Source organism: Elephantulus edwardii, unplaced genomic scaffold (assembly GCF_000299155.1).
Source record: "Elephantulus edwardii isolate Elephantulus edwardi_28Jun2011 unplaced genomic scaffold, EleEdw1.0 scaffold00185, whole genome shotgun sequence".
NCBI lineage: Eukaryota > Metazoa > Chordata > Mammalia > Macroscelidea > Macroscelididae > Elephantulus > Elephantulus edwardii.
In genome coordinates, this window is record NW_006399935.1 from 4,815,424 (window position 1) to 4,830,402 (window position 14,979).

General features: G+C 59.4%; 1 protein-coding gene across 2 annotated transcripts in view; it reads left to right on the forward strand.

The window, feature by feature from the left end:
- PTPRS (protein tyrosine phosphatase, receptor type, S) overlaps positions 1–14,979 on the forward strand; it is an 89,331-nt gene that overhangs the window by 66,958 nt on the left and 7,394 nt on the right. For both annotated transcript variants that reach the window (XM_006896376.1, XM_006896375.1), the window contains 10 exons: positions 1,296–1,408; positions 4,007–4,104; positions 4,193–4,316; positions 5,228–5,403; positions 5,971–6,090; positions 7,456–7,610; positions 7,745–8,030; positions 9,240–9,418; positions 10,218–10,344; positions 11,419–11,544. In XM_006896376.1, coding sequence (XP_006896438.1) covers positions 1,296–1,408; positions 4,007–4,104; positions 4,193–4,316; positions 5,228–5,403; positions 5,971–6,090; positions 7,456–7,610; positions 7,745–8,030; positions 9,240–9,418; positions 10,218–10,344; positions 11,419–11,544 — 1,504 coding nt within the window. The remainder of the gene's footprint in view (positions 1–1,295; positions 1,409–4,006; positions 4,105–4,192; positions 4,317–5,227; positions 5,404–5,970; positions 6,091–7,455; positions 7,611–7,744; positions 8,031–9,239; positions 9,419–10,217; positions 10,345–11,418; positions 11,545–14,979) is intronic.

A 14,979-nucleotide genomic window follows, 5' to 3' on the forward strand; every position in this document is an offset into this window, starting at 1 on the left:
CCCGTCGCACAACCACACGTGGTCCCAGACACCCCATCACACACGTGCCCACCCACATGTGGTCGCAGACACCCCGTCACACACATGCCCATCCATGCATGGTCCCAGACACCCTGTCACGCACGCACACAGCCACGCATGGTCCCAGACACCCTGTCACACACACACATCCACGCGTGGTCCCAGATATCCCGTCACACAACCACATGTGGTCCCAGACACCCCATCACACATGTGCCCACCCACATGTGGTCCCAGACACCCCGTAACACACTTGCACACCCACACATACTCCCAGATACCCCATCACACATGCACGCCCACACGTGGTCCCAGACACCCCGTCACACACGTGCACACCCACACATGCTCCCAGACACCCCGTCACACATCCACACATGGTCCCAGACACCCCGTCACCCACACGCACACCCACACGTGGTTCCAGATGCCCTGTCACACATGTACACATCTTCATATGGTTCCAGGCCATGCACACGTACATCAGCATGTTGTCCCGGGTACCCAAACCTCCGTGGCACCCCTGCATGTCGTTTCAGACGCTCCACTGTACGTGTCTATGTGTAGTCCCATGTCCCCAGTTGTACACTTGTACACATACACATACGTGCATGATTCTGAACACCCACTGGTGATGCACCCAGCTGGTCCCACAGTCACACACGTCCACTCGTGGTTCTGCATGCCTAGCCATGTCCATGCACACAACACCCCTCATACACAGTCCTGCAGAGACACGAAGCTTGTCCGTGCGGAGCCCTAGCTGCCCCATCATACAGGTGCATGCACGCTCCTGGACACCCAGTGTAGGTGTTCACGTGCCCGGTCATATACGTTCACACACGTGTGTGGTCCTGGGTATGGCGGTCATGGTGTGCACATGCCTGCATGCTCTTGAGACACTCGTCACGTGACACTTGCAGGCACCATCCCTAAATACCCTGTCACGACTTCACTGCATGTTTGGTCCTGGACACCAGTCACGCGTGTTCACATACGTGCGTGACTGTGGATGTTGTCTTGTGTGGCGTGCTCATGCATGATCCTGGACACCCAGTTGCATGCACCTGCACAGCGTGTCATACCCAGTCATACACGTGTGCACACACGCCTGTACACACATGGTTCGGGGTTCTCAGTCCTGCACGTCTGTGTGTGGTCACATGCACGCACAGTCCCTTCCCCATCTGCTGGGACGCAGAGGCCTGCTGTGTCCATTCAGTGTCTACATCGTCCACTCACCCAAACCCTCACTTGTCCTCCCCCCCATGAAGTAAACGCAAGGACTCGGAGCCTCGTACCAAATGCCTCCTGAACAACGCTGACCTGGCCCCCCATCACCCCAAGGACCCCGTGGAGATGAGACGCATTAACTTCCAGACACCAGGTACACACTCCTCTGACACCGGGCAGGCCCGCTGCCTGGGAGTGGCTTGGGGGACGAGGAAGCTGCCCATTGCCTGAGCCCACTCATCTGCTCGCGCCCTCAGGGGGTCGGGGCTCCCCGCACGGGTTGGTTCTACGTACAGCCGAGTTGGACTTTGGAAAAGCTGTGTTTCTCTGGCGGCTGATGTTGTCTTTGGGACCTCGAAGGGCATCTGAAAACAGAAAACGCTTCTTGCAGGAAGCACTGGGTTCCTGTTGAAGCTCCTAGTCTTAGGGCCACTCAGGGATGGCTTCAGAGGCTTCTCCTCGGGCAACTTCTGTTCCCCCTGGAAAGAGCCAGTGGGAGGCCCTGAGGCCCCCGCACCCACCCCTCTCCTGCCCCTCCCCACCTCCCACTCCTCAGAGCTCCGGGCGGGAGAGTGGGATCAGAGACTGAGCCTTGATGTCTTCAGGGACAAAGCCCCGGCTCTTCCCCATCTCACCCCATCCTAATGGGCTCCTGCCGGCTGCTTCTCACCAAATGAGGAATCGATTTAACTGGTGGCTGACAGCTCCCTGTGGGCTCACAGCTCGCTTCCCTCCGCCCCTCCATTGGCACCCCAGTCTCACCTCTTTGTTTCTGAACTGGTTCCAAGCGGTTCTGTTTCCAACTAACAGAGGGTCACAAACCTGTAGTTGACACCACCGTCACCCCGATGCATGAGCCCACTTGTCACCCCTAATGGCCGCCTCTCTCTCCTGTCTCGTGGCTGGCTCACGTCAGTTCTGTTTCCATCCAGATGCGACCTTTAAATGTTTGCGTCTAACTGACGGCTGCTCTCCTGCTTAAAGGAGGACACCCTTGGTGTCCACCTCATTTCTTTCCTGTCTCTGACTCGTGTCAGTTCTGTTCGTTCCCGAGCGATTGTTGTAAATGTGTTTATTTAACTTCTGTCTGCAGACCTCCTCAAGGGCTCATGCATGGTCGTAAACTGCCATTTCTAACACCCTGTCCTTCCTGTCTCTGCCCTTGATCCTTCCTCTTCTGTTTCCATCCCACCAAGGACTGGAAACATTTGCACTTAGCCAGTGGCTGCTCTTCTTTAAACTCATGGCATGGGCCCCGTTCCCTGCCCCACACCCTGCTTTCTCCCTCATTGTCTGCGTCGTCCTCCCCCAGACCCCCCTGGGCTGGGCCAGCAGGGCCCCTGAGGCCAGGCTGTGCTGGGGGAACGTGTGGACAGAAGAGCCAAAAGCTTTGGGGGGGTCTCGGGTTTAAGTTGCTGCGCGCTCTGCATCTGCCGGCCGACTGCTCCGCGCGCACCCAGAGAGGGGCGGGGCGGCGTGTTTTCATTTATTTATTGTTTGCTGTTTCTGCAGATTCAGGCCTCCGCAGCCCCCTCAGGGAGCCGGGGTCTCACTCTGAAAGTTAGTTCCTGTGTCTCTCTGTTCTCGGCTTCCTTTCGCCCCCACTCCCCGTTTGTTTTCATCCCCGGTCGCTCCATCCCACCCTGTCTCTGTCTGCGTGTCCACCCCAGCCAGCCTCTGCCCACGTGTCCCACGCTGGCTTCTCAGGAGGGTGGGGCCTGATCTGCTGGCCTTGGAGGGGATGGGTTGTGGCTGTGTGTGTGTGTGTGTGGTGCACGTGTGTGAGCAGAGCAAGACGTAGGTACCCAAGAACAGGTGCCTACCTGCATGTAGTCAGGGCACTAGATGTCAGCTGTCTGGGGAGACAGGATCCTGGAGTCCCCTTAGCTGTAGGTCCTTGGGTAGAATCTGGGGTGTAGGAGGCTTTGAGGGGGCTCAGAGCAGGCGTTCTTTACCATCCAGCCCTGAAGTCTGTAAAGGGCCCTGGTACAGCAGCCGAGCTGTCGGCTGGTATTGGAAAGGTTCCCAGTTCAGGGTTACCTGTCTCTCAGTGGCTCCATGATGCTCCGTAAAGATGGTGGCCTCGAAGCCGGCCCGTGCAGCTCTGTTCTGTCACGGGGTCACTGTGTGCAGCTGACTCGGCCACTGTTCCCACCTGGTCCTCTCGTGCTGGAACCTTCTCCCTTCTTGACGTCCGCTCATGTGTCAGGCGTGGAGTGGGAGCACACAGCCAGGGGCCTGGTAGAGGCCAGGGCATCAGCTGAGCCGGGTTTCAGAAAAGGAAGCAGGTTCCCACACTGGGGCTCCCACAAGATGAGGGAGCACTGAGGCTGGGAGTTCAGGGGTAGGTGGGGGCTGCCCCTACATCCCCTGTGTTCCCCCGGTCCCTCTAGAGGGGAGGGAAGGGAGTCAGCTGCACCCTGCCCTGGTGGGGTGGATGCAGGCAGGACCCCGAAGGCCAGCCCACCCACTGCATTTGCTTCATCCGTCTCTGTCCCACCCGCCCGCTTCTCACCACCAGGCACCGGGAGCTTCAGGCATCCCGGGACCCTTCACGGGCCCGGGCTGGGGGCACTGGGGTGCGCAGCCTCACTCCCATCTTCAGCCCCGGCCCCAGCGTGAGCTGCCCCCCCGCTGGCCTGCCCGCCACGCCCTCTAACCGCTCTCCATCACCGACTCACACTGTGACTCAGCCCGGGCCTCAGGTGACCAGCAGAGTGACCGCGGCCCCGGCCACACTGTGTCCCCGCAGGTATGCTCAGCCACCCGCCGATCCCCATCACGGACATGGCGGAGCACACGGAGCGCCTCAAAGCCAACGACAGCCTCAAACTCTCTCAGGAGTACGAGGTGAGCCAGCCTGCCGACCACCTGCCCGCACACTTCCGGACTCCCCGGGACCCACCCTGACACCCCCTTTCTGCCCCCGCCCCCACAGTCCATCGACCCCGGGCAGCAGTTCACGTGGGAACACTCCAACCTGGAAGTAAACAAGCCCAAGAATCGCTACGCCAACGTCATTGCCTATGACCACTCCCGTGTCATCCTCCAACCCATCGAAGGTAACCCCACAGCCCCCGCCGAGCCTCTTGTGGGCAGGCTGGGGCCAAGGGGGGGCAAAAGAAGCTGTATTCACAGGCCTAGTCCAGGAACATTTAGAATATATAACTGATGAGCACCAATGATCTTTAACTGCATTTTTTTGGGGGGGCGGAGTGACCCTCTGCTGTGTTTCTTTTTTTAAAAAATTATTTTTAATTTCAATGAAAATTTACAGAGACTTTGGATTTCCATTCATTCATTGTTGCGCTTTTCTTCCCACCCACTTCTCCTCCCCCAGTACACTACCCTCTTTGAAAAGTAAAAGAAAAATTCTTTCATTGTTTGACAATCCCTCCCCCCAGGTCCATTCCATTATGCTGCCTTCATTCTGGACTCCTGTCATGACAATAATACCCAATCATATATCCCTTTTAAACAGTTCTCTCCCTCATGTGTTTCAGTGCAGTATACATTGTTTATCCCCTTTCTCAGTCTCCCCCCAACCCCGATGTGACTCAGTGCTGTTTTACAACAGTGGCACCATGCAGTATTTGTCATTTTGTGACTGTAACTATATATTTAAAGGGTGATCACTGTCCAGAACTTGGTGACGTCTGTCCCTCTAGATTGGTTGTTTGCAGTCTGGTTTTGCGCTTCTCGGGAGACGTGTCTGGGGAGTATCTGTGGTTGTCACAGCTAGGCGGAGTTGGGGTGCTGTGGCATTGAGTGGGTGGAGCCCCCCGATGCTGCTCTGCGCCCTGCAGAGTGGACGGCCCACCCCAGAGAAAGAGCCGACCCCACGCTGCCAGCAGTGACCAGGGCCTGTGGACACTGAAGACACGCCAGCCCTGGGGGAGGTTGAGGCTGTGAGAGAGGGCTCCCTGGAGGTGGGGAGACAGCAGCATCCTCTGATCCACTCACCCTGGTGCAGGCATCGTGGGCAGTGATTACATCAACGCCAACTACGTGGATGGTTACCGGCGGCAGAACGCCTACATCGCCACTCAGGGTCCGCTGCCCGAGACCTTCGGCGACTTCTGGCGTATGGTGTGGGAACAGCGCTCGGCCACCATCGTCATGATGACACGGCTGGAGGAGAAGTCACGGGTGAGCCCGGCCCTGTGCCCCTGGACCCTGCTCACCCCTGGACCCTGCTCACCCCAGACCCCTGCTTACCCTAGACCCCTGCTCACCCTCCCCTGCACCCTGCCCCCAGCTCCTCCTCACCCCCAGCCTTTCCACCCATCCCAGCACTGCCCCTGACCCCTGCTCACCCTTGATCTCTGCACCACCCCAGCCCCTGCACCCCCAGCACCTACCCACCTCTGGCCTCTGCTCACTCCCGGCTCACCCCTACTCACCCCTGGCTTCTGTACTTGCCCCAGCACACCCCCAGCCCCTCCACCACCTCTGGCTCCTACTCACCCCTGGCTCCTGCACCCCCAGCCTCTGTGCCAGGCCTAGCTCCTGCACTCCCGGCCCTTGTGCCAGTCCAGGCCTCTGCATCCCCAGCCCCTGTGCCAGTTCTGACCTCTTCACATCGGGCCCTGCACTCTCAGTCACTGCTCACCCCTGGCTCCTGTACCCCGGGTCCCCATGCCTGTCCTGACCCCTACACGCCCGGCCTTGCACCAGCCTGACCCCCACTCACCCCCTCCCATCTTCTCACTATAGATCAAATGTGACCAGTACTGGCCCAATAGGGGCACGGAGACCTACGGCTTCATCCAGGTCACACTGCTGGACACAATCGAGCTGGCCACGTTCTGCGTGAGGACCTTCTCACTGCACAAGGTGGGTACCCCGGGACCTGTGAGGGGACAGGAGGCGCTGACACATGGTCCCGCGGTCATATCTTTATGTAGCCCCCTTCGCTGATGGGGAGACTGAAACTCAGCAGGGCGGCTCTTCCCCTTAGCCACGGCCTGCCCTCACCTGCCCCCAGCCTTTCCTGTTTGTTGTTGTTGTTTCTGTTAGGGGCCATCAGGCTGACCTCAGCGACTGCAGCGCATAGCGACCCTGTGAACAGCAGATCTGGACCCTGTGCCCTCCTGCACTGTCCTCATTGTCTGTGACACACTCGGGTCCGTTGCTGCCAAAATTGTCAGTCCACGTTAGGTCCTCCATTGACCTTTCTTTCTTTCTTTTTTTTTTAAAATGTCAACCTCACCTGGCAACAACTCGGGCTTTCCAGAACCAGCACCACACCAAGCCCTTGCCGCACCCCCCCTCCCCAATCCCACAGGGCCTGGGAGCTAGGGATGGGAGGGACGGAGCGGTCCCACCCCAAGACTCTTCTTCACTCTAAGCCCCATGGGCCTTTACTCCCTTTACTCCTGGAAGCTGCTAGGCGAGTGCTGGCCAGCTGCGCACTGAACGGGCCCCAGCAGGAGGCCGTAGATGAAAGGAGGGTATCAGTAGTCTTAGTTTATCTTTTTGTCACTGGCTGGTTAAGTGTTTATTAAGCCTGATCAGGGCCCCAGCACAGAGGGGACCGAAACCGGCCACTGGCTGCTGTGGTGCTTATAATCGAGTGGGCAGGCCCACGGACCACCTTCTTGGTGACACGGTGACATGCACCCTTCCAGGAGAGGAGAGAAAACCAAAGCCAATAATCAGCAGTGGGGGTGGGCTCAGGAGAGGTGGGAATGGGGAAGAGCCTTCCGGAGGCAGGAACAGCCTGTGCAGGCAGGAACAGCCTGTGCGGAGGCCCAACTGGCCTGGCAGGTGGGCGGGGTTGTGAGGAGGTCTGTGTGGTTGGAGCAGAGCGAACAGGGTGGTCTGTGGGCTGGGAGAGGACTGTACCCCAGGACAGAAGAGGAGCCAGGGGGAAGCTGTGGCCAGAGGGACTGTTCTGACAGCTGCTCACAGGCTGTCCCCAGGGAATCACTAGGGGCCTGGGGTCAGGGACCAGGCAGAGGCCACTGCTGTGGTCCAGGTGGGCGATGACAGAGCTGGACCAGGTGAAGGATCAAGTGGACGAGTTTAGGGAAGAATGTGAGCGCTGGTGTGACTTGGGGGAGGGGAGGGCAGTGGTGATCTCCACGTGGTGGTCCAGTGCCTGCAAAGGTCCTGCTCACCCAGGGAAGGCCGGAGTGCTGGGCCTTGTGAAGGGACACCCTCCCCACATGGACTCATCCTGTGACACCCCCCCCCCAGAACGGTTCCAGTGAGAAGCGTGAAGTCCGCCAGTTCCAGTTCACAGCGTGGCCAGACCACGGGGTGCCCGAGTACCCCACACCCTTCCTGGCATTCCTGCGGAGGGTCAAGACTTGCAACCCCCCAGACGCGGGCCCCATCGTGGTGCACTGCAGGTGGGCAGCCAGGCCCCCGTCTCCCAGCCCCGGCCACCCTCAGGGCACCCACACACACACTCGGCCCCCCTGAGTCCCCCAGCCCCACGCACGCCCCACTGGCCCCTCCCTCACCCAGTGGTCTCCCCCCGCAGCGCCGGTGTGGGCCGCACAGGCTGCTTCATCGTCATCGACGCCATGCTGGAGCGCATCAAGCCAGAGAAGACGGTAGACGTGTACGGCCACGTCACACTCATGCGGTCCCAGCGCAACTACATGGTGCAGACGGAGGACCAGTACAGCTTCATCCACGAGGCCCTGCTCGAGGCCGTGGGCTGCGGCAACACCGAGGTGCCCGCCCGCAGCCTGTACGCCTACATCCAGAAGCTGGCGCAGGTGGAGCCCGGCGAGCACGTGACGGGCATGGAGCTGGAGTTCAAGGTGCGGGGGCCGAGGCCAGGGTGGAAGGTTGTCAAAGGGTTGAGGCCTAGAAGGAGGGTTATTCAGGGGGCGGGGCCTGGGTGGAGGGCGTCTCCCAGGGCATGTGGCCTAAGGTGGAGGGGCACCCAGGGGCGGGGCCTGGGTGGAGGGTTGTCAAAGGGTTGAGACCTTGATGGAGGCTTATTCAGGGGGTGAGGTTTGGATGGAGGGGGGTCCCCAGGGCATGCTGCTTAGATAGAGGGGTGCTGAGGGCAGGGCTTAGATAGAGGGGGTGCCAAGGGGGCGGGGCCTAGAAGGAGGGGCGCTCTCAGGGCGTGTGGCCTAGATGGAGGGGTCCTCAGGGAGCAGGGCTTAGATGGAGGGGCGCCCAGGGGTCAGGGCCTGGGTGGAAAGGGTCTCTCAGGACACGTGGCCTAGTTGAAGGGTGTTCTCAGGGGGTGGGGCCTGGATGGAAGGGGTTGTGCCAAGGGGGCGGGACCTAGATGGAGGGTCCTCAGGGGGCAGGGCTTAATGGGCGGACGTCTACAGGGTAGGGCCTGGATGGAAAGGGTTTTTCAGGACATGCTGCCTAGGTGGAGGGTTTTGAGGGGGCAGGGCCTCAGGGAGGGACTGGGTCCTTGGCACCCATCCCCCCTGTGAATGAGCTGACCACTGATGGCCTGTGTTTCTCCCACTTTTCACTCTGGGGTGAGACCTCTGTCAAAGAGGGTGACTCAACATGCCCTCCGCCTCACTAACTTGACAGGCACCTGGGACCAACACAGGTCCAGGGGTTAGGAATCCCATGCAGTCCAGGTGGGGGGCCTCCTGGTGGCGCAGAGGGTAAGCATTCAGCTGCTAACTGGCAGGTCAGTCTGGTTGGAAGTGGGCTCAGTGGCAGCGGGTTCGTGTGTCCAGGGCCTGTGGTCCGGAGATCATTGTGACTCACGGCGACTCCACCGCACACGAGGGTTCCCAGGCCCTGGTGGCACCGTGGGCAAAGCCTGGCGCTGCTCACTGACATGTGGGTGCTTCGAGTTCACTCGCTGCTCGTCAAAGGAGACATGAGGGCGTCACCCCCAGAACAACGGCAGCGTTCATGGGGCAGTTCTGCTCCATTCTCCTGGGCTCTGGGGCTCAGTCTGCTTGACCCAGTGATGTGGCAACTTTGGGGAACAAATTTCAAGCCACCACAGCCATCCTGATGTGTCTCCTCTCCTGTTCCCGCAGCGGCTGGCCAACTCCAAGGCCCACACATCCCGTTTCATCAGTGCCAACCTGCCTTGTAACAAGTTCAAGAACCGCCTGGTGAACATCATGCCCTACGAGAGCACGCGGGTGTGTCTGCAGCCCATTCGCGGCGTGGAGGGCTCCGACTACATCAACGCCAGCTCCATCGACGGCTACAGGTGCCCGCCTGCCTGAGGGACCCAGCGCAGCTCGTGTGGGAGGCAGCGCTGGGCAGATGGATGCCCCGGGGCTGGGCAGGCTAGACGGAAGGATGCCCCTGAAGCTATACAAATAGATGCATCAGGGCTGGGCAGCTGGACCTACTGATGCCCCTGAGGCTGGATAGATGTCCCTGAGGCTAGACAGATAGATGCTTCTGAAGCTGAGCAGGCTAGACAGACAGAGGCCCCAGGGCTGGGCAGGCTGGACAGAGGGATGCCCCTGAAGCTAGATAGACAGATGCCCCTGGTGCTGGGCAGGCTGGACAGAGGGATGCCCCTGGGGCTGGGGTGAAGTGATTGTTCCCACACGGGGACATTGTGGTGTCACAGCTGTCAGGAAAGGGGACCACGGCATCGAGTGGATGGAGGCAAGGATGTTGTTCAACATCACACAGCACTTGGGGTCCCTGCCCCGGAGGGATTTTGCTCTCAGATGTCCACAGTGGACAGTTAAGGGACACTGGCCTTGGGGAAGTCTTCCTGGGCAGAGCGACAGGGCCTGGGAGTCAGGGAGCACTCGAACTTTCGAGTACTGGCTGTCACTGAGGGACAGTCAGAGCATGAGGTGGATGAGGGGGACAGGCGAGGAGATAGAGCTTGCAGCTCGTGGTTTGGAACCTCCGTAGGGGTGGCTGGGGGCGGGGACAGTGCAGAGAGGAGGCTGTGGCTGTCATGCATGGAGCCCTGGCTCGGCCCTGACCAGTCACAGCCCCGGGCTGGTCCCGTGGGGGCCTGGCTCACACATCCCACCCTTCAGGCAGCAGAAGGCCTACATCGCCACCCAGGGGCCACTGGCGGAGACCACGGAGGACTTCTGGCGGATGCTGTGGGAGAACAACTCCACCATCGTGGTGATGCTCACCAAGCTGCGCGAGATGGGCCGGGTGAGCGCGTGGCCGTGGGGCGGGCTGCGGATGGGGGCGGGCCGGCCTAGGGGTGACCAGTGGGGGCGGGCCGGCCTAGGGGTGACCAGTGGGGGCGGGCCGGCCTAGGGGTGACCAGTGGGGGCGGGCCGGCCTAGGGGTGACCAGTGAGGGCGGACCGGCCTAGGGGGTGACCAGTGGGGGCGGGCAGGCTAAGGGTGTCCAGTGGGGGCGGACAGGCCAAGGGTGACCAGTGGGGGCGGACAGGCCAAGGGTGACCAGTGGGGGCGGGCAGGCTAAGGGATGGCCAGTAGGGGTAGGCCCGCCAAGGGGTGACCAGTGGGGGCTGGCCGGCCAAGGGTGACCAGTGAGGGCAGACAGGCCAAGGGGTGACCAGTGGGGGCGGACAGGCCAAGGGTGACCAGTAGGGGTGGACATGCCAAGGAGTGACCAGTGGGGGCTGGCCGGCCAAGGGGTGACCAGTGGGGGCGGACAGGCCAAGGGGTGACCAGTGGGGGCGGACAGGCCAAGGGGTGACCAGTGGGGGCGGACAGGCCAAGGGGTGACCAGTGGGGGCTGGCTGGCCAAGGGGTGACCAGTGGGGGTGGGTAGGCCAAAGGGGGGGCCAGTGGAGACAGGTTACAGGCAAGCTGGGTGGACTGGTGGGGGCAGACTGCAGAGGGTCGGGCAGGCCAAGGAGGGATAGGCTGTGGATGGGGCAGGTAGGCCGGGGGGGGCAAAGCGGGGGAGGCTGCAGAGGTGAGCCAATGGGACAGGCTGCTGGTGGGGGCGGGCAGGCAGCCAGGGGAGCAGCAGGCTGAAGATGGAACGGGAAGGTCAAGGGGTGGCCAGTGGGGGCAGGCTGCACATGGGGGTGGGCAGGCCAGTGGAGGCAGGCTCCGGGCAAGCAGGGTAGGCCGCAGGTCAGGCAGGCTGCAGAAGGGGGTGGGCAGTCCGAGGGTCGGGCCAGTGGAGGGGGGCTGCAGGCAAGCGGGGCGGGCAGTGGGTGAGGGGAGGGGAGACGACAGGGCAGACAAGCACGGCCAGGATCCCAGACCCCAGCAGGGCTGACCACGGCCACTGTCTGCTCCGCAGGAGAAGTGTCATCAGTACTGGCCAGCCGAACGTTCCGCCCGTTACCAGTACTTTGTAGTGGACCCCATGGCGGAGTACAACATGCCTCAGTATATCCTGCGGGAGTTCAAGGTCACAGACGCCCGGGTGAGTGTGGGCTTACCCTGCAGGAAGGGCTGGCGGCAGCTCCAGTGAGCTTACAGCTCCCTCGGTGACCCGGATAGAGCTTCTGTGGTTGGTGGGGGAGGCAGAGAACTGGGGCCAAAGAGGAAGAGGGGTGAGTTGACCAGTTGCTCCACCTACCAAGTACATGAGGACGCTCTGGTGGCCTAGTGGTAAGAAGCTGCACTGCGATCCCAAAGGCACATGGTTCAAAGCTTCCAGCCGCACCAAGGAAGAAGGATGGGCAGTCTCCTCCCGGGATTCACTGCCTCTGAAAACTCACTTGAGGGTCAGCTGTGGGTCGGTTCCGACTCGATGGCACAGGACACCAACCAAGGACATGGGAGAGAGTTCAGACACGTATCTGTCAGGGCCCCCCTCGAGCCTGTGAGACCAAGACCACCTCGGCTATTCAGAAAGGAAGTGAAAAGGGCATTTTCTTGGATGGAACTGTGGCTTGAGGAAGAGGTTGGGGTTAAGAGGGGCTGAAGTGTGGGGCAGGTGTGAGATTCGTGGGTGGGTGCTGGAGTGAGTAAGGATGGTGGACAGAGGAGGGTAGTGGGAGGACGGATGGTGACAATGACGACAGTGGAAGGTGTCGGAGAAGTTAATAGTGGGCTGGGCTGGTGGGGGATGGTACTGTCGATGACACCAGGGAGGGTGACCTCACTGTGACAGGTGGACAGCACTCACTGTACTGGTGCTGTGTGTGGTTCAGGATGGGAAGGTGGATACTGAGAGTTGGGGATGGAAAAGCAGTGAAAGATGGGATGCTGGGTGGTGGTCTGGAGGGTCCAGGAAAGCAGGCGAACAGCCAGGAAATGCCAGCAGAACACGTCCGTGTGAGTGGGTCAGGCGGGTTTGGACAAAGGGCCGAACTCTGACCAGCAGGAGGCGGGGAACACCTGGCTAAGATGCCGTCGTTGGCTGGCTAAGCGTGGTGGAGGAGGGTGAGAACAGTGGCGCCGTTCTGGTGGTGGGGACGGGGCAAGTGATGGGCGAGGAAGGGTGGACATGTTGGTGGAAGATGAACCGCGGGCAGGGATATTATCAGGTGGATGCCGGAAAGCTGGAAGATGCCAGCTCAGTGGCATTGGGCTCGGAGAAGAGTTCCAAGATGAGGGGCAGTGAGTGATGCGATTGGGGAGGCGGTATTAGTGGAAGAGCGCTGAACAGCCCGTGGATGGCCAACAGAGAAAACAAGTATGTCTCGGACAAAGTGCAGCCAGAATGCTCTTTGGAGGCAAAGATGATAAAGCTTTGCCTCACATACTTCAGCCCCTGTGAAGGGCTATGCCTCGGAGAGCGACATGGTCCTCGGAAAGGCAGAGGGGCCGTAAAGGAGAGAAAGACCCTCAACTAGATGGATTGAGACAGTGACTGCTGCAGTGGGCTCTAGTGTGTCGGGAAGTGTGAGGATGGCGCAGGACAGGACAGAGTTCAGATCTGTTATTCTAGGGTCTCTGTGGGGTGTATGTGACAAAATAGCACCTAACAACAGTGACAACACTGAGTGGAAGAAAATGAGGAGAGCCTGAAGCAGTTGCTGCAGAAGGTCAAGGACTGTAGCCTTGAAAAAAATACTGCAGCTCAATATTAGTAAAACAAAAATTCTCACCACTGGGCCAATTGGCAGCATCATAATAGATGGAGAAGTGATTGAGACTTAACAATTTCATCTTACTCGGATCCACAATCAACACTCTTGGCACCAGCAGTCAGGAAATCAAAAGATGAATTGCTTTAGGAAAGTCTGCTGTCAGGGACCTCTCCAGAGTGCGGAAGAGCAATGATGTCAGTCTAGAAACTAAGGTGTGCCTGACTCAGATCATGGTCTTATCAGTTGCTTGTTATGCATCTGAGAGCTGGACAGTGACTAAGGATGACAGAAGCATTGATCTGTTTGTTATGGTGCTACAGAAGAGTATTGAACACACCATTGACTGCCAAGAGAACAAACAGGTCTGTCCTGGGGAGGGTAAAACCAAACTGCTCCTTGGAAGCTAGGAATTTGAAGCTCCATCTCATCTACTTTGGGGCATGTTGCCAGGAGGGACAATACTTTGGAGAAGGACGTCATGCTTGGAAGGGTGGAGGGACAACGCAGGAGAGGAAGACCCTGGAAGAGATGGATTGACACAGTGACTGGGGGCAGGTGTGTCAAGAGGCAGGTTGGTTCAGGACAGCAGGGTTCAGAGCCATTGTTCATAGGGCCACCGTGACTCATGGTCGACTCGATGGTAGGTAGCAACAACTCAGTGGAGGAGGACAGCCCATCCTGGTGATAGGCTTTGGGACTGAGAAGGGGACGGGGAAAGGCTGTACTCAGGGATGGGTGAGGTGGAGGGTGGGACTGGGGACGGGGGGGCGGAGAAAGTGCGGTGTGAGGAGGTCGGTGGTGGTGGCACCATCCCTGCGTGCTCGAGCTGCCATGACAGAATTGTCCTAAGTGTGTGACTTTGAGGGACAGACTGTCTCACAGCTCAGAGGCTGGGGGTCCACCTCAGCTCGCCTCCCCCCTGCGCCTCTGTTTGTTTAAGGGTCACCACGGTCATTGGCCTCCCTCAGCCTCTGTTCTGCTCTTTTTTATAACTCAGAAGAGTTTTTATAACAAAACAGGGAACACGTTCTTTACAAACCTGGCTCTATTTTTAGACACAGGAATGAGGATTTCATCATGTGTTTTGAGGGGATGGGATTCAGTCTCTGGCATTTGCCCCATTGTTTTTGTTGTTGTTGTTGGGCACCCTGGAGTTGTCTGTGACTCACGGCCTCTCCCCTCTCCCTGAGCAGCTGCTCTGAACCTTGCTGCATCCTGTGCCGCCCTCAGGCCCTCTGTCACGCCCACTCTGGACATCTATCTCGCCGAGGGTCTCGCGCTCCTTTGCCGACCTTCTGCCTTCCCAGCGTGATGTCTCTCACCAAGGATTGCTTGCTTCTTCCTGCAAACATGTCCAGAATGAGGCGGGGTTCCTCCATCCTTGCCTCTAAGCAGCGCCCGCTGCACATTCCCTGGGCAAGACTTGGTTCTTCTCCGGGCAGTTCACAGAGAGTCAGTCTTCTTCTCCAACACCTGGGACTCTGGTCATCTAGTCGTGAGAATCTCAAAGGCGACAGTTCAAATCCACGGGAGAAAGATGGGCAGTTTCTTCCCATGCGGGTTGCCTCTGCACACCCACGGGAAGATCAGCCGTGAGTCGGTTCTGATCTGACAGAAGAGAACAACTCCACCACCCAGTTCAAAGCCTCACTTCCTCTTGGATCATCCTGATCCCTGTCCGACTCCCAGAGGCCTAGGAAGCCGTTGAAAAGACCGTGGCTCGGATCAGGCACGTCGTTGCCCAGGAGCACGCCAGAGCGGCCCTTGACCACAGCTTGCCCCATGCTTGTTGTTGTTGTTATGTGCCGTCGAGTCGTTTG